This window comes from Oncorhynchus kisutch, linkage group LG30 (assembly GCF_002021735.2).
Source record: "Oncorhynchus kisutch isolate 150728-3 linkage group LG30, Okis_V2, whole genome shotgun sequence".
Taxonomy (NCBI): domain Eukaryota; kingdom Metazoa; phylum Chordata; class Actinopteri; order Salmoniformes; family Salmonidae; genus Oncorhynchus; species Oncorhynchus kisutch.
The window spans coordinates 24,357,850-24,377,561 of NC_034203.2; the positions used below are offsets into that span (position 1 = coordinate 24,357,850).

The 19,712-nt window shown below is 44.1% G+C and overlaps 1 protein-coding gene across 5 annotated transcripts in view; it reads left to right on the forward strand.

Moving 5' to 3' along the window:
- LOC109875158 (histone-lysine N-methyltransferase 2C) overlaps nucleotides 1–19,712 on the forward strand; it is a 147,661-nt gene that overhangs the window by 36,130 nt on the left and 91,819 nt on the right. For all 5 annotated transcript variants that reach the window (XM_031809662.1, XM_031809660.1, XM_031809661.1 and 2 more), the window contains exons 4-6: nucleotides 9,568–9,727; nucleotides 13,065–13,301; nucleotides 15,835–16,063. In XM_031809662.1, the coding sequence (XP_031665522.1) occupies nucleotides 9,568–9,727; nucleotides 13,065–13,301; nucleotides 15,835–16,063 (626 nt within the window). The remainder of the gene's footprint in view (nucleotides 1–9,567; nucleotides 9,728–13,064; nucleotides 13,302–15,834; nucleotides 16,064–19,712) is intronic.

Genomic DNA, 19,712 nt, shown 5'->3' on the forward strand with positions numbered 1-19,712 from the left:
TACCTCTTCCATATGTTTGGGGAGTCCCCTACATGCCTTTTTGCGAACACCAAACGCCTTTGTTATTTTTTTCTTTAAGCAATGGATTTCTTCTGGACCCTTTTCAGTAAATCCCAGCTCTGTGGATTGTACTGCTTAAAGTTGTCCTATGGACAGATACCCCAATTGCCGCTGTGGAGCTTTGCAGCTCCTTCAGGGTTATCTTTGGTCTCTTTGTTGCCTCTTAATGGCCTCCTTGCCTGGTCTGTGAGTTTTGGTGGGCGGCCCTCTCTTGGCAGGTTTGTTGTGGTGCCATATTCTTTCCAATTTTTAATAATGGATTTAATGGTGCTCCGTGGGATAATCAAAGTTTCAGATATTTTTTTATAACCCAACCCGGATCTTTTCTTCTCCGCAACTTTGTCCCTGGCCTGTTTGGAGAGCTCCTTAGTTTACATGGTGCAGCTTGCTTGGTGGTGCCCTTGCTTAGTGGTGTTGCAGACTCTGGGGTCTTTCAGAACAGGTGTGTATATATATATTCTGAGATCATGTGACCGACCATGTGACACTTAGATTGCACATATGTGGACTTTTTTAACTAATTATGTGACTTCTGAAGGTAATTGGGTGTACCAGATCTTATTTATGGGCTTCATTGCAAAGGGGTGAATATATATGTGGTTTTTATTTAAATTTTTAGAATATTTTTTTTAAACAAGTTATTATTATTTTAAAATTTCACTTCACCAATTTGGACTATTTTGTGTATGTCTATTAGATGAAATCCAAATAAAAATCTATTTAAATTACAGGTTGTAATGCAATATTACAGGTTGTAATGCAATATTACAGTGCCTTTTCCAAGGCACTGTAATATCGGCCGATTCCGATATGTTCACCGATATATCGTGCATCCCTAATCCTCACCATTACATCAGTACTACAACTACCATCATCATTAGCACCATCACAAAACTGCTATCATTACCATCACCATACTACCCGTACCACTACTATTTGGAATATTAATCACAACAAAAGTAATACCAATAATAGTTACAACAATAATACTAATAATAAGTAAGTTACTGTTTACTATACAGATGTTATTATTCATTCTCCCTCAGGCTATGGCAGACATACATATTTGGCTACATGAGGAGCCATTCCTCCTTCGCCCATGAGTATTTTTTGCTTTTCCTCTGGGTTTAATAAGTTAACATTTTGAATAAATATAGTCATTTCTGTGAATAATTCATATATTGGCGAGGAGAATTTCTCACATTAAAGGATAAAGTGCATCTCTGTTTCTACCTCTCCTGTTGTGTGGTGACCACGTACACACTCCTCTTTGGGTAGCCATGTCTTTTTATGTCTACCGGTTTCTATTGCCAATTGGTGGTCACTCAGCCTGTACTTGGTAAGGATCTGTCTCTGCTTTGTATCTCTGACAGAGTAGAGATAATCAGCCAATTCATATTCTCTGTTTAGGGCCAGATGGCAATTTAGTCGACTTTGGGATTTTGTTTAGTTTTTACAATGTTGTCAATATGAGTCCTTTGATTGGTTCATGATTGTGTTTATTTGAATTGTTTATTTGAATTGGTCTGATATGATCAGACCAAGGTATGAGTAATTTTTTTGTGTGTTCAATCATGGTGTTGTTCAAGGTGAATTTATATTTGTGTTTCTGACATCTGGGTTTTGGTCTGGAAACTCCTGATTACATTTTGTTTGGCAAAATTGCTCTTGAATATTAAGGTTCTGTTGAAAACCTTATTTGGTTGGTGATAGAAGAACCAAATCATCAGCATATAGCAGGTATGGTTTACCTTTGTGTCAGATAGTGTGAGTCTTGGGGCTGGAGAGTGGTCCAACATGTCTGCTAATTCATTGATATAAATGTTGAATAGGTTTAGACTCAAACTGCAGCCTTGTCTCACACCTCAACGTTGCAAAAATAATTGTTCTTTAGTTTTAGATTTTTATTGCACACCCGTTTTCTGTGTACATTCATTTTATAAAGTCATACACCTTACCACCAAGCCCACTGTGGAGAATTTTGACTCAAATGAAATTAACTCTATACAGGTCTTCAATAACTCACCAATAACTCACCAATTTGTGCCAAATAGAATCAAATGCTTTTTTTAAGTCAATAAAGCAAGCAGAGATTTTGCCCTCCTTTTTTTTGGTGGATGTGTTTATTCATTAGTGTGTCTAAGGTGTGTATATATGTTCAGTAGTGTAATGGTTATGTGAAAGCCTATTTGACATTTACTTGTAAAACAAATTCTTGAAGGAAGGTTTGGATTCTTGAATTGAAAACACCACAGAAAACCTTTCCAAAGTGGCTGTTTATGCAAATTCCCCTGTCATTTTTAGGGTCTGATTTGAGGAGATGGGGAGATGAGCCCCTGGTTCCAGACATCAGGAAAGCAGCCAGAAGTTACACTGAACAAAAATGTAAACACAACATGTAAAGTGTTGGTATCATGTTCTGTGAGCTGAAATAAAATATCCTAGAAATGTTTCATACGCACAAAAAGCTTATTTCTCTCAAATTCTGTGCACAAATTTGTTTACATCCCTGTTAGTGAGCATTTCTCCTTCACCAAGATAATCCATCTCCTGACAGGTGTGGCATATCAAGAAGATGATTAAACAGGTTCACCTTTATTTATTTAACCCTTATTTTACCAGGTAAGTTGACTGAGAACACATTCTCATTTAGCACAATGACCTGGGGAATAGTTGCAGGGGAGAGGAGGGGGGATGAATGAGCCAATTGGAAGACAATAAAAGGCCACTCTAAAATGTGCAATTTTGTCACACAACACAATGTTTTGAGAGAGCGTGCAATTGACATGCTGACTGCAGGAATGTCCACCAGAGCTTTTGCCAGATAAATTATAAATTTCTCTACCATAAGCCGCCTCCAACCTCATTTTAGAAAATGTAGAATTTAGAGAACCCAGCAACTTTGCACAGCCATTAAAGAGGAGTAGGACAACATTCCACAGGCCACAATCAACAGTCTGATCAACTCTACGTGAAGGAGATGTGTCACGCTGTTTGAGGCAAATGGTGGTCACACCAGATACTGACTGGTTTTCTGATCCATGCACATGCATGCCTTTATCTTTATCTGACCAACAGATGCATATCTGTATTTCCAGTCATGTGAAATCCACAGATTAGGGCCTAATGAATTTATTTAAATTGACAGATTTCCTTATATGAACTGTAACTCAGTATAATCTTTTGAAATTGTTGCATGCTGCATTTTAGATGTTCATTCAGTGTAGTACCATGTTGAACAATTTAAGCACAGCATTTTGCAACTCAGTTGTGTTGTTTTTCAGCATTTCATATCTCATTTTATTTAGACCACACACTTTCTTTGGTTTAATAGATTTTAACTTTTCATTTTGTTGTTGTTGGGTTATTGGGTAATCTAATAGATTTTGGTTGTTTTTAATGATTGATTCAAGGATATTCAATATTTCTTGAATTTGTAATTGGTTATGCTGGAAGTCTTTTTGTGGGATGTTTTTGTTATAGATTATATTAATTTGTCTTCCAAATTCCTCCATGGCTAATTCTTCTGACTTTGTCGTGCTTAAATTGTTCCACATGTCCCAGAACATATTTTTATCAATTAGGTTTTAAATTTCGTCAAGTGTCTTAACGGTATAATTCAATTTCTTGCATTTTAATGTACAGTCGTGGCCAAAAGTTTTGATAAATATTAATTTTCACAAAGTCTGCTGCCTCAGTTTGTATGATGGCAATTTGCATATACTCCAGAATGAAGATTGATCAGATGAATTGCAATTAATTGCAAAGTCCCTCTTTGCCATGCAAATGAACTGATTCCCCCCCAAACCATTTCCACTGCATTTCAGCCCTGCCACAAAAGGACCAGCTGACGTCATGTCAGTGATTCTCTCATTAACTTCTTAAGGTATAGGGGGCAGCATTTTCACTTTTGGATAAATAGCGTGCCCAATTTCAACTTCCTGCTATTCATGCCAAGAATATAAGATATGCATATTATTAGTAGATTTGGAAAAAACTGTTTGAATCATGTCTGTGAGTATAACAGAACTTATGTAGCAGGTAAAACCCTGAGGATTAAACATTCTTTTGAGATATTTTGAAGTGACTTAGCGCAAATTGGAAGCTGTTTTTTTCTGGATCAAACGCGCCAAATAAATGGATATTTTGGATATATATGGACTGAATTAATCGAACAAAAGGTCCAGGTCCATGTTTATGGGACATATTGGAGTGCCAACAAAAGAAGCTTGTCAAAGGTAAGGCATGTTTTATATTTTATTTCTGCGTTTTGTGTAGCGCCTGCAGGGTTGAAATATGCTACTCTCTTTGTTTACTGCTGTGCTATCATCAGATAATAGCTTCTTATGCTTTCGCCGAAAAGCCTTTTTGAAATCGGACATATTGGCTGGATTCACAACGAGTGTAGCTTTAATTTGCTATCTTGCATGTGTGATTTAATGAAAGTTTCAAATAAAATGCTATAGAATTCAATCTGGCGCTCTGCATTTTCCCTGGCAATTGGCCAAGTGGGACATTTGCGTCCCCCTATCCCAGAGAGGTTTTAACACATGTGTGAGTGTTGACGAGGACAAGGCTCGAGATCACTGTGTCATGCTGATTGAGTTCGAATAACAGACTGGAAGCTTCAAAAATAGGGTGGTGTTTGGAATCACTGTTCTTCCTGTCAACCATGGTTACCTGCAAGGAAATACGTGCCGTCATCATTGCTTTGCACAAAAAGGGCTTCACAGGCAAGGATATTGCTGCCAGTAAGATTGCACCTAAATCAACCATTTATTGGATCATCAAGAACTTCAAGGAGAGCGGTTCAATTGTTGTGAAGAAGGCTTCAGGGCTCCCAAGAAAGTCCAGCAAGCGCCAGGACCATCTCCTAAAGTTGATTCAGCTGCAGGATTGGGGCACCACCAGTACAGAGCTTGCTCAGAAATGGCAGCAGGCAGGTGTGAGTGCATCTGGACGCACAGTGAGGTGAACACTTTTGGAGGATGGCCCGGTGTCAAGAAGGGCAGTAAAGAAGCCACTTCTCTCCAGGAAAAGCATCAGGGACAGACTGATATTCTGCAAAGGGTAAAGGGATTGGACTGCTGAGGACTGGGGAAAAGTAATTTTCTCTGATGAATCCCCTTTCCGATTGTTTGGGGCATCCGGGAAAAAACTTGTACGGAGAAGACAAGGTGAGCGCTACCATTAGTTCTGTGTCATGCCAACAGTAAAGCATCCTGAGACCATTCATGTGTGGGGTTGCTTCTCAGCCAAGGGAGTGGGCTCACTCACAATTTTGCCTAAAAACATAGCCATGAATAAAGAATGGTACCAACACATCCTCCGAGACCAACTTCTTCCAACCATCCAGGAACAGTTTGGTGACAAACAATGCCTTTTCTAGCATGATGGAGCACCTTGCCATAAGGCAAAAGTGATATCTAAGTGGCACGGGGAACAAAACAGCGATATTTTGGGTCCATGGCCAGGAAACTCCCCAGACCTTAATCCCATTGAGAACTTGTGGTCAATCCTCAAGAGGCGGGTGGCCAAACAAAACCCCACAAATTCGGACAAGCTCCAAGCATTGATTATGCAAGAATGGGCTGCCATCAGTGGCCCAGAAGTTAATTGACAGCATGCCAGGGCGGATTGCAGAGGTCTTGAAAAAGAAGGGATCAACACTGGAAATATTGACTCTTTGCATCAACTTCATGTACTTGTCAATAAAAGCCTTTGAGACTTATGAAATGTTTGTAATTATACTTCAGTATTCCATAGTAACATCTGACAAAAATATCTAAAGACACTGACGCAGCAGACTTTGTGAAAATTTATATTTGTGTCATTCTCAACTTTTGACCACGACTGTATGTTTATACTGTTTCAGAGTTTCAAAATAGTCATAGCGTAGCTCTGGGTTGTTTTGCTGCTTATGTTTTCCATTTGACATTTGTCTTAGATGGTTTCTAATTGTTTTACATGCTTTATCAAAAAAACAATCATTTCAACAACGTTTAGATTTTTCTTTCTGATGTTGTATTTCTTTGCTTTTCTCAGATTTGCTTTTGATCCTCTTTTTTAATATTCAATGGATTTTTCTAGGAGCTGAATTGACATCTTATTTATTGGTGAGTTATTGAAGACCTGTATAGAGTTAATTTCATTTGAGTTTGTTTCATTTAATTTCTCTGCACTGTTTGAAGCCTATCTGTACGATTTGTACATTTTGTTGGGCTGTTTTTTTGAGTGAGTATTGCTGGTCACTTTGATCTGACAATGGTGTCTGTGCTCTGACAGTGACACTAATGGAGGAGGGGTCCATGTCAGTGATGTCATGCCTCTCTCTCTCTCTCTCTCTCTCTCTGCCTCTCTCTGCATCCCTCTTGCTCTCTCTTGCTGCCTCTCCCTCGCTCTCTATAGTTGGAGGGATTCTGTTCATTTTGCCAATGGCTTTTTGTTCTCAGCTGTGTGTGCGCGTTCGTGCTGGGGGTGAGAGTTGTTATTTTACCTTGCTTTAACAATGGGTATGGATTTTTTTGTTCGAAGTTCCCAATTCTGAATAACAAGTTACACAATCACTCTATTCTGTTATTGCATTTAATGACTGGCCTCTAAAGTTCCATTATGGCTGTTCTTGCAAGCTGACTCTGCAGTAGCATACTTGCTGCTTTCTCACCAGGTAGTTGGATCAAAATGGAACTTCCCTCACAATGTGTCTTTAAAATAGTCTTGGCCCTTTGTGCGGTGTGTACAACTGAGGTCAAGAACATACAATCTATGAATAAAACGTTCTACACCGAGGTCATGACATAACATTAGTACCAATCCTTCCTGTGTCTGTCTGTCTGACTCTCCTTTCTTGTAACGTTACCATTTATTTCAAGCCTATCACCATAGCAATGGGTTATTCATACATTGCTGACCATCAAACCTGAACACGGAACTCTACACTACCTGTCCAAAGTTTTAGAACACCTGCTCATTCAAGGGTTTTTCTTTATTTGTACTATTTTGTTTACATTGTAGAATAATAGTGAATACATCAAAGCGATGAAATAACACATGGAATCATGTAGTAACCAAAAAATTGTTAAACAAATCCAAAATATATTTTATAGTTGAGATTCTTCAATAGCCACCCTTTGCTTTGATGACAGCGTTGACACTCTTGGCTTTCTCTCATCTAGCTTCACCTGGAATGCTTTTCCAACAGGAGTCCCCACATATGCTAAGCACTTGTTGGCTGCTTTTCCTTCACTCTGCGGCCCGACTCATCCTAAACCATCTCAATTTGGTTGAGGCCAGGTGATTGTGGAGGCCAGGTCGTCTGATGCAGCACTCCATCACTCTTCTTGGTAAAATAGCCATTGCACAGTCTTTAGGTGTGTTGGGTAATTGTCCTGTTGAAAGCCCAAACCAGATGGGATGGCATATCGCTGCAGAATGTTGTGGTAGCCATTCTGGTTAAGTGTGCCTTGAATTCTAAATAAATCACCAATAGTGTCACCAGCAAAGCACCCCCACATCATAACACCACAAACTCCATGCTTTATGGTGGGAACAACACGTGGAGATCATCCGTTGTCTCACAAAAACAGACCAAAATCCAGACCAAAGGACAGATTTCCTCCTGTCTAATGTCAATTGCTTGTGTTTCTTGGCCCAAGCATGTCTTCTTATTGGTGTCCTTTAGTAGTGGTTTCTTTGCAGCAATTTGACCATGTAGACCTGATTTCACACAGTCTCCTCTGAACAGTTGATGTTGTGATGTGTCTGTTACTTGAACTCTGTGAAGCATTTATTTGGGCTGCAATTTCTGAGGCTGGTAACTCTATTGAACTTATCCTCTGCAGCAGAGGTAACTCTGGGTCTTCCTTTCCTGTGGCGGTCCTCGTGAGAGCCAGTTTCATCATTGCGCGCTTGATGGTTTTTGCGACGGCACTTGAAGAAACTTCAAGTTCTTCAAAATTTCCTCTGACTGACCTTCTTGTCTTAAAGTAAGGATCGACAGTTGTTTGCTTCTTTGAGCTGTTCTTGCCATAATATGGACTTGGTCTTTTACCAAAAAGGTCTTTCTTCTGTATACCCCCCTATGTTGTCACACCAACAGATTGGCTCAAACGCTTAAAGAAGGAAAGATATTCAACAGATTAACAGATGAACTGTTAATTGAAATACATTCCAGGTGACTACCTCATGAGCTGGCTGAGAGAATGCCAAGAGTGTGCGAAGCTGTCATCAAGCCAAAGGGTGGCTATTTTATATTATTTTATTTATATAAAAAAAATTGCCCCTTTTTCTCCCCAATTTCGTGGTATCCAATTGTTAGTAGCTACTATCTTGTCTCATCGCTACAACTCCCGTACGGGCTTGGGAGAGACGAAGGTTGAAAGTCATGCGTCCTCCGATACACAACCCAACCAAGCCGCACTGCTTCTTAACACAGCGTGCATCCAACCCGGAAGCCAGCCGCACCAATGTTTCGGAGGAAACACCGCGCACCTGGCAACCTTGTGCACTGCGCCCGGCCCGCCACAGGAATCACTGGCGCGCGATGAGGATATCCCTACCGGCCAAACCCTCCCTAACCTGGGTGGCGCTATGCCAATTGTGTGTCGCCCCGGTTACGACAGAGCCTGGGCGCGAACCCAGAGTCTCTGGTGGCACAGCTGGCGCTGCAGTACAGGGACCTTAACCACTGCGCCACCCGGGAAGAATCTCAAATATAAAATATATTTTGATTTGTTTAACACTTTTTTATGTTGTCAAATAGTAAAAAGAAATAAAAAACCTTGAATGAGCTAGTGTATGTACCTTGGAGAAGACCTTTGACCCTTGGCATTGGGACTACATAGCTTAATTTAACCCCAAATTGTAGTAACACGCTAGCTAAATGCTCATCAAAATAACAAACCACCAATAGATGGAATGTAACTACCAAAGCAGGCCAACCACAGATCACAAACCCAAACCACTCCGAGGTTACTTGTCAGACATCCAATTATAGGCCAATGTTCAAAGTCTCTGTGTAAAATGCTATTCCAGAGGCCAATAGCCACGACAGTGTTTTCAGGTTTATAGTAACACTCCGCTGTTTGTCTGATGTGTGTCATTGGTGGTTCTGTCGACGTTGTTGTTGTCATATATGACAGGCAGCCTGCCTCTGGGCTCCCCTTGGGTTTACAGCAATCAGTGCTCCAGCATATGGTCTCCAAATTCCCACCATCCATCTCTTTCTCTAACAAAGTGGGTGTTTATGTTTCTGACCTGGAGTAAACTGCATGGAAGAAAAGTCAAGACCAGTCAACTTTTTCAGTTAGGGTTCATGGCTGTATTCTCAATCACTTTTGGTAGATGTGTGATTACTTCAGGGCATGGTTTGAAATGTCATGTTAACCATTGACACAAATATACATGACTGGTAGGATTATATGGAAACATACTCGTGAGATTCTATGCGTAGATATTCATGTTTCTCTACCCCTAAACCCTGTCCCCTGTGTCTCCATCCACCATCAGATACACCAGCCCAGCAGCCTGTGGAGAGTGTGGAGGTGGGTGCCACTGAAGGACCAGAGGAGGGGGAAGAGAAGCCCTCTTCTCCCCAGGTCCAGAGCCCTCAGACTAGTGAAGCAGCTGAGCTTTCTGGTCCTATCACCAACAGAGGAGTTAAAAGCAGGTCAGTCTGAGAGTTCCATCACAGAAAGTTTGGCTATGAGGGGTGGATCTGTGTTTATGTACGGTGTATACTGATTAATGTGATACTTTTGGTCATGTAGTGTATGTGGACACCTGCTTGTCGAACATCTCATTCCAAAATCATGGGCAATTAGTGCGTTCGGAAAGTATTCAGACCCCTTCACTTTTTCCACATTTTGTTACATTATAGCCTTATTCTTAAATTTATAAAATATTTTTTTCCCCTCATCAATCTACACACAAACCCTTAATGACAAAGCGAAAAAAAAAAACAGGTTTTAAGACATTTTTGCTAGTTTTATTACAAATAAAAACAGAAATACCATATTTACATAAGTATTCAGACCCTTTGCTATGAGACTTGGAATTGAGCTTAGGCTCATCCTGTTTCCATTAATCATCCTTGAGATGTTTCTACAACTTGGTTGGAGTCCACCTGTGTTAAATTCAACTGATTGGACAGGATTTGGAAAGGCACACACCTGTCTATATAAGGTCCCACATTTGACAGTGCATGTCAGAGCAAAAACCAAGCCATGAGGTTGAAGGAATTGTCCGCAGAGCTCCGAGACGAGAGGATTGTGTCGAGGCACAGAACTGGGGAAGGGTACCAAAAACATTCGGCAGCATTGAAGGTCCCCAAGAACAGTGGCCTCCATCACTCTCAAACTAAAGAGGTTTGGAACCACCAACACTCTTCCTAGAGCTGGCTGCCCGGGCCAAACAGATTCATCAGGGGAGAATGGCCTTGATCAGGGAGGTGACCAAGAACCCGATAATAGAGCACCAGAGAGATGTAGATATGGGAGAACCTTCCAGAAGCACAACCATCTCTGCAGCACTCCACCAATCAGGCCTTTATGTTAGAGTGGCCAGACGGAAGCCACTCCTCATTAAAAGGCATATGACAGCCCGCTTGGAGTTTGCCAAAAGGCACCTATGGACTTTCAGACCATAGGAGAAACAAAATTATCTGGTCTGATGAAACCAAGATTGAACTCTTTGGCCTGAATGCTAAGCGTCAAGTCTGGAGGAAACCTGGCACCATCCCTACAGTGAAGCACAGTGGTGGCAGCATCATACTGTGGGAATATTTTTTAGTGGCAGGGACTGGGAGACTAGCCAAGTACAAAGAGATCCTTGATGGAAACCTGCTCCAGAGCACTGAAAACGGGATATTTCAGTTTTCCTTTTTTTAATACATTTTCAAGAATGTAAAAAAAAGCAGTTTTTGCGTTGTCATTAGGAAATCAAATCTAATTTTATTGGTCACATATACATATTTAGCAGATATTATCGCTGGTGGAGTGAAATGCTTGTGTTCCTAGCTCCAACAGTGCAGTAGTATCGAACAATTCACAACCATACACGCATCTAAAAGTAAAATAATTATGGGGTGTTGTGTAGATATAAAAAAAAAAATCAATTTTAGAATAAGGCTGTAACGTAACAAAATGTGGAAAAAGTCAAGGGGCCAGAATACTTACCGAATGCACTGTATATGGAGTTGGTCCCCCCTTTGTTGTTATTACAGCCTCCACTCTTTTGGGAAGAATTTCCACTAGATGTTGGAACATTGCTGCGGGGACTTGCTTCCAATCAGTCACGAGCATTAGTGAGGTCGGACAGTGATGTTGGGCAATTAGACCTGGCTCGCAGTCAGTGTTCCAATTAATTCCAAAGGTTTGATGGAGTTGTGGTCAGGGTTCTGTTCAGGCCAGTCAAGTTCTTCCACACCGATCTCGACAAACCATTTCTGTATGGACCTTGCTTTGTGCACAGGGGGCGTTGAAAGAGTTGGAAGCACAGAATTGTCTAGAATGTCATTGTATGCTGCAGCGTTAAGATTTCCCTTCACTGTAACTAAGGAGCCTAACCATGAACACCAGCCCCAGACCATTATTTCTCCTCCACCAAATTTTACAGTTGGCACTATGCATTCGGGCAGGTAGCGTTCTCCTGGCACCCACCAAACCCAGATTTGTCCATCGAACTACCAGATGGGTGGTGCAGCGTGATTCTTCAATCCAGAGAACGCGTTTCACTGCTCCAGTCCAATGGTGGCGAGCTTAACATTGCTCATCCTGATTTTAGGCTTGTGTGCGGCTGCTCGGCCATGGAAACACATTTCATGAAGCTCCCGACCATAAGTTCTTGTGCTGACCTTGCTTCCAGAGGCAGTTTTGATCACTGTAGTGAGTGTTGCAACCAAGGACAGACAATTGTTACGCACTTCAGCACTCGGCAGTCTCATTCTGTGAGGTTGTGTGACCTACTACTTTGGGGCTGAGCCGTTGTTGCCCCTAGACGTTTCCACTTCACTTATAGTGCACCGGGGCAGCTCTCGCAGGGCAGACATTTGATCAACTGACTGATTGGAAGGGTGGCATCCTATGACGGTGCCACGTTTAAAGTCACTGAGCTCTTCAGTAAGGCCATTCTACTGCCAATGTTTGTCTATGGAGATTGCATGGCTGTGTGCTCGATGTTATACACATGTCATCAACAGCTGTGACTGAGATAGCCGAAGGGGTGTCCACATACTTTTGTGTATATATAGTGTATGTATCCATCGGTCTTCATCAGTACACATTCAGTATGTAGACACCACAGCCTGCATGCATATTCTCATTTATGGACAAATACACGCATGTACGGGGGCATCTCCGGTGTGTCAGAGCATTGAGTTACCAGCCGGGAGTGGGAACAGGAACATTACCCCCCCCCCCCCCCCCCCCCCCCCCCCGTCATAGGTGCCACTCTGTTAAAGGTTGTAATCAATCTTTCAGACTGACTGCATTGTCGATGCTGGTGATGGAGGATAGAGGGGCGGACGGACCGACCAGTTAAGCAGGCAGCATCTCTCCAGGGATCTTATTAACAAACCCATCTCCTCCCTCAGAAACCAACCTGATAAATATGTACAACCTGCTCTGGTCTGATCTGCCTGGTTTGCTTTACTTTCCTTCACTCCCAGCCTGTCTGCCGCTCCCTCTATGGCGGCTCGAGGTCCTCTGTTTTGGATCCTCGGATGGATGGATGTTACTTAATCTATTGATTTGAGTAGATGTGTATCAAAGGCCCATACTACGTGTAACTTTCAATTCCCACAGATGTTTGTTGTAAGAAAGGAATACTGTTGGGAATTGCAACACAAATATAGACGTGTGTGTGTGCACCCTTGCTTTGTTCGCGCCTGACCGGGCCATACCAAACCGAAGAGAAGTAATTCACGGCCAGCCACTGACCATGATGCATGGCTGAATGTCCCAGTGGGTATATATAATTAACTGACAGTCCCTCTCTCCCTCTCTCAGTGAGCAGCTCTGTGCCTTCTGTTACTGTGGCGGCCGCAGTCTGCTGGGTCAGGGGGATCTCCAAGTGTTCGACTCCTCGCCTGGACACAAGCGCAATGCGACAGGAGGAGGAGGCCAGGCCAACGACCACAGCAAGGCCAGCAAAGGATACGGCAGAGATGACAGCGGTGTTGACAGAACCACTCAGCCCAGCGATGCAGCCGGAGATGCCAGCTCAGGACAGAGAGGCACACAGAAGTAAGTAGGCCTGGCTGGCTGGATGACACGGCTGTCTGAAAGGGTTTGGCTGGTAGAGCTAGCCTGGTCCGGTCTGGGTGAGCAGGGACGGTGAAATCTGTGATGGCCTCTGTAACCGGTTAATGAGCTATATGGAACGAGAGCTGGGCTCTCTGCTGCTTTGATGTCACAGGCTGTTTATTTGGCCAGCCTTGCCTGTCCATACAGACGCCTGTCCATACAGACGTCTTGCCAATACAGACGTCTTACCAATACAGACACCTGTCCATACAAACGTCTTACCAATACAGACGTCTTGCCAATACAGACGTCTTACCAATACAGACGCCTGTCCATACAAACGTCTTACCAATACAGACGTCTTACCAATACAGACGCCTGTCCATACAGACGTCTTACCAATACAGATGCCTGTCCATACAGACATCTTGCCAATACAGACGTCTTACCAATACAGACGCCTGTCCATACAAACGTCTTACCAATACAGACGTCCTACCAATACAGACGCCTGTCCATACAGACGTCTTGCCAATACAGACGTCTTACCAATACAGACGCCTGTCCATACAAACGTCTTACCAATACAGACTCCTGTCCGATACGGACTCCTGTCCGATACAGACTCCTGTCCGATACAGACTCCTGTCCGATACAGACGCCGGGTCCGATACAGACTCCTGTCCGATACAGACTCCTGTCCATACAGACTCCTGTCCGATACAGACGCCGGGTCCGATACAGACTCCTGTCCGATACAGACTCCTGTCCATACAGACTCCTGTCCGATACAGACTCCTGTCCGATACAGACTCCTGTCCATACGGCCTTGCCTGTCCATACGGCCTTGCCTGTCCATACGGCCTTGCCTGTCCATACGGCCTTGCCTGTCCATACGGCCTTGCCTGTCCATACGGCCTTGCCTGTCCATACGGCCTTGCCTGTCCATACGGCCTTGCCTGTCCATACGCCCTTGCCTGTCCATACGGCCTTGCCTGTCAATACGGCCTTGCCAATACAGACGCCTGTTCATACAGACTCCTTTCCAATACAGACGCCTGGACAGGGAGTTAGCAACATGACACAGAAACATCAAAACAAAGGGACACAAAAACAGAAGCAAACAAAGATGTGTGTGCAACATGTCATCATAGTGGATGATTTCAGCTGGCAGCTGAACTCTAATCTCAGAGTTGATGTCTTGAGTGTCTGCTAATGTATTGCATATGCGTGGAGTAAGTGCTTTGTGTACTATTTCATCCTCTCCTGTGTCAGAGGAAGGGTCTGAGTGCGTATATGAATGCTCGTGAACCCCACCTCACCTCTCGCCTCACATTGTGCTAATGTGATCAATTATCTGAGAGGGTTCCAGACATTAACTCTGAACTTTCCAGGGCTAAATTAGCACCCTTTCCCTCGCAAATTAAATCAACAATCCACACGCAGGGCAGAGAGGCCTGTGCATTCACTCTCCTCACAGGCCTTAATGGATGACCATACTCTGCTTAGCAGGTCATATTAGCACTTTGCTCTTGAAAGCTAAATTAGCGCCGCTCTGCTCCCCCTTGGCAAGCTTTTTCTGCCTGCTGGGGTCCCCAATGGTCCTACTATGCCATGTAGAGTAAGACTAACACGTAAGTGCGTGTGTGCGCGTACTGTGCACTGTGCCAACAAAGGACCCTCACTGGACGTGTTTCGGACAGCTGTCTAATTTGTTTGTGTTCTTTGGAGCCAATAGTGTCTCTCCCTGGGGTCCCTGTGACGTAATGTGCACAGAGAGCAGAGCATACATATATACACATCCACCGCAACACGCCTGGCAGCGATCCAACGCCAGCCAGGCATTATTGTTGGAGCAGTGTGATTGGTAGTGTCTCTAGGCTAGACTGTGCCACAGAGAGAGAGAGGGTGGCAAGAGGACGGAGGGTGAAGAGGAGAAGGAAATTTCAAGAAAAGGGATAGATGATGGAATTGAATGCTGGCCTATTTTGCACAATATGTAAGCTCCGGTCAGGAGGGCCATAACAATGACAAGGCATTATACAGTGAATATCATTATGACTTCTTCATCCTCATCCTAGCCTTCACTCTCTCAGTTTTGGCTGTTTGTGTGTTTACTGTTTACTGAAACCAACTAGTTCTTTTAAATGCTAATTCCCTCTTGCCATATTTTCAGCATGCTCGGCAACTCACTAGAGCAGGGACTCTGGGAACCGTTTCCCTTTCAGCAGATTTCATGAGACAGAACAGCCAGCCTCTTGTGTGTCACGACCCGCTTTCACCCCCTCCTCCTCCTCTACTGCTCTCTCCCTTCTCTGCTCTCTAACATTTTTCCTCTCATCCTATCTCTCCTCCTCTCTTCTCTGCCTTATTTCTTCTCATTTATGCTTTGCATCACTTCTTTTACTATTTAGTTTTCTATCCCTCTCTTCGTTCCTGCCCAGCTTGCCTCACTTTGCTTTTTCAACTCTTTCTACCTCTGCCTCACCTCCAGTTATTTTACCTCATCTCTCCCTCTTCATCTCTCTTTCAGTGGAGCTGAGAGCCATGGGGAGTTACCCGACCCAGACAAGGCCAGCAGGTTGTGGGATGAGCTGGCTCACGTCGGCCTCCCAGGAGATGTGGACGTCCAGTCTTTCTTTGAGGAGTCGGGGCAGTGCTTGGCGCATCACTGTTGTGCGTTGTGGTCGCAAGGCGTGTGCGAAGGCGAGGGACAATCACTGCTCAACGTGGACATAGCCATCGACTCAGGGAGCATAGAGGTGAGCAGCCCACAGTCCTCTCATGATAAAACGTCTATTATGTAAATGGGATTATACACTCTATAGAGAATATGATTTAACTGTGTCTATAGATAAGGGTTTCCGTTAGCAAAATGTGACCAGCAGCATTTGAATTGACTGGACATTTGAGAAATTTACCAGACCCATATGTAATGCATTGGCTGTGTAACCTAGTTAGGGCGTCCACCCACTTGCTCAGAAAGTCAGAAATCAAATTTAGATTGCAAAGGTGTGTGTCCTTCTTACCGAATTTGAAGATGTTAGAATAACTGTCCACATTTACGTTTCCTCAGCCAACAAGATGAGTAATGAACAACAAAATCACTAGTCTATGTCAATCTACTATCCCGCATAGTAGAAAAGTGTACCTATTCTGTTGGTCAACAAACTCTGGGACATTTGGTATTTGGTATTTTTAGGATCCCCATTAGCTGTGGCAAAAGCAGCAGCGACTCTTCCTGGGGTCCACACAAAACATGACACAAAACATTAATAGACATCTCAAGGACAGAACTACATCAATTGGAAACAAGGCATACGTGCCTACATATCAATACATACACACAAACTAGGTCAAATAGTGGAGAGGTGTTGTGCCGTTTGGTGTTGTGCCGTTTGGTGTTGTGCCGTTTGGTGTTTTGCCGTTAGGTGTTGTGCCGTTAGGTGTTGTGCCGTTAGGTGTTGTGCAGTTAGGTGTGTGTTGTGCAGTTAGGTGTTGTGCCGTTAGGTGTTGTGTTGTGCCGTTAGGTGTTGTGCCGTTAGGTGTTGTGCCGTTAGGTGTTGTGCCGTTAGGTGTTGTGCAGTTAGGTGTTGTGCCGTTAGGTGTTGTGTTGTGCAGTTAGGTGTTGTGCCGTTAGGTGTTGTGTTGTGCCGTTAGGTGTTGTGTCGTTAGGTGTTGTGTTGTGCCGTTAGGTGTTGTGCAGTTAGGTGTTGTGCCGTTAGGTGTTGTGCAGTTAGGTGTTGTGCCGTTTGGTGTTGTGTTGTGCAGTTAGGTGTTGTGCCGTTAGGTGTTGTGTTGTGCCGTTAGGTGTTGTGTCGTTAGGTGTTGTGTTGTGCCGTTAGGTGTTGTGCAGTTAGGTGTTGTGCCGTTAGGTGTTGTGCCGTTAGGTGTTGTGCCGTTTGGTGTTGTGCAGTTAGGTGTTGTGCCGTTAGGTGTTGTGTTGTGCCGTTAGGTGTTGTGCCGTTTGGTGTTGTGCCGTTAGGTGTTGTGCCGTTAGGTGTTGTGTTGTGACGTTAGGTGTCGTGCCATTAGGTGTTGTGCCATTAGGTGTTGTGCCGTTTGGTGTTGTGCCGTTTGGTGTTGTGCCGTTAGGTGTTGTGCTGTTAGGTGTTGTCTTGTGCCGTTAGGTGTTGTGCTGTTAGGTGTTGTGCCGTTAGGTGTTGTGCCGTTTGGTGTTGTGCAGTTAGGTGTTGTGCCGTTAGGTGTTGTGCCGTTAGGTGTTGTGTTGTGCCGTTTGGTGTCGTGCTGTTAGGTGTCGTGCCATTAGGTGTTGTGCCGTTAGATGTTGTGCCGTTTGGTGTTGTGCAGTTAGGTGTTGTGCCGTTAGGTGTTGTGTTGTGCCGTTAGGTGTTGTGCCGTTTGGTGTTGTGCCGTTATGTGTTGTGCCGTTAGGTGTTGTGCCGTTAGGTGTTGTGCCGTTAGGTGTTGTGCCGTTAGGTGTTGTGCCGTTTGGTGTTGTGCAGTTAGGTGTTGTGCCGTTAGGTGTTGTGCCGTTAGGTGTTGTGCCGTTAGGTGTTGTGCCGTTAGGTGTTGTGCCGTTAGGTGTTGTGCAGTTTGGTGTTGTGCAGTTTGGTGTTGTGCAGTTAGGTGTTGTGCAGTTTGGTGTTGTGCAGTTTGGTGTTGTGCCGTTAGGTGTTGTGCCGTTAGGTGTTGTGCCGTTAGGTGTTGTGCCGTTAGGTGTTGTGCCGTTAGGTGTTGTGCCGTTAGTTGTTGTGCAGTTAGTTGTTGTGCCGTTAGGTGTTGTGCAGTTAGTTGTTGTGCCGTTTGGTGTTGTGCCGTTAGGTGTTGTGCCGTTAGGTGTTGTGCCGTTAGTTGTTGTGCAGTTAGTTGTTGTGCCGTTAGGTGTTGTGCAGTTAGTTGTTGTGCCGTTTGGTGTTGTGCAGTTAGTTGTTGTGCCGTTTGGTGTTGTGCCGTTAGTTGTTGTGCAGTTAGTTGTTGTGCCGTTAGGTGTTGTGCAGTTAGTTGTTGTGCCGTTTGGTGTTGTGCCGTTTGGTGTTGTGCAGTTAGTTGTTGTGCCGTTTGGTGTTGTGCCGTTAGTTGTTGTGCAGTTAGTTGTTGTGCCGTTAGGTGTTGTGCAGTTAGTTGTTTTGCCGTTTGGTGTTGTGCCGTTTGGTGTTGTGCCGTTTGGTGTTGTGCAGTTAGTTGTTGTGCCGTTTGGTGTTGTGCAGTTAGTTGTTGTGCCGTTAGGTGTTGTGCCGTTAGGTGTTGTGCAGTTAGTTGTTGTGCAGTTAGTTGTTGTGCCGTTAGGTGTTGTGCAGTTAGTTGTTGTGCCGTTTGGTGTTGTGCCGTTTGGTGTTGTGCAGTTAGTTGTTGTGCCGTTTGGTGTTGTGCCGTTAGTTGTTGTGCAGTTAGTTGTTGTGCCGTTAGGTGTTGTGCAGTTAGTTGTTGTGCCGTTTGGTGTTGTGCCGTTAGGTGTTGTGCCGTTAGGTGTTGTGCCGTTAGTTGTTGTGCAGTTAGTTGTTGTGCCGTTAGGTGTTGTGCAGTTAGTTGTTGTGCCGTTTGGTGTTGTGCAGTTAGTTGTTGTGCCGTTTGGTGTTGTGCCGTTAGTTGTTGTGCAGTTAGTTGTTGTGCCGTTAGGTGTTGTGCAGTTAGTTGTTGTGCCGTTTGGTGTTGTGCCGTTTGGTGTTGTGCAGTTAGTTGTTGTGCCGTTTGGTGTTGTGCCGTTAGTTGTTGTGCAGTTAGTTGTTGTGCCGTTAGGTGTTGTGCAGTTAGTTGTTGTGCCGTTTGGTGTTGTGCCGTTTGGTGTTGTGCCGTTTGGTGTTGTGCAGTTAGTTGTTGTGCCGTTTGGTGTTGTGCAGTTAGTTGTTGTGCCGTTAGGTGTTGTGCCGTTAGGTGTTGTGCAGTTAGTTGTTGTGCAGTTAGTTGTTGTGCCGTTAGGTGTTGTGCAGTTAGTTGTTGTGCCGTTTGGTGTTGTGCAGTTAGTTGTTGTGCCGTTTGGTGTTGTGCCGTTAGTTGTTGTGCAGTTAGTTGTTGTGCCGTTAGGTGTTGTGCAGTTAGTTGTTGTGCAGTTAGTTGTTGTGCCGTTTGGTGTTGTGCCGTTAGGTGTTGTGCCGTTTGGTGTTGTGCAGTTTGGTGTTGTGCAGTTAGTTGTTGTGCCGTTTGGTGTTGTGCCGTTAGTTGTTGTGCAGTTAGTTGTTGTGCCGTTAGGTGTTGTGCAGTTAGTTGTTGTGCCGTTAGGTGTTGTGCAGTTAGTTGTTGTGCCGTTTGGTGTTGTGCCGTTTGGTGTTGTGCCGTTTGGTGTTGTGCAGTTAGTTGTTGTGCAGTTAGTTGTTGTGCCGTTTGGTGTTGTGCCGTTTGGTGTTGTGCCGTTTGGTGTTGTGCCGTTTGGTGTTGTGCCGTTTGGTGTTGTGCCGTTTGGTGTTGTGCCGTTTGGTGTTGTGCCGTTAGTTGTTGTGCCGTTTGGTGTTG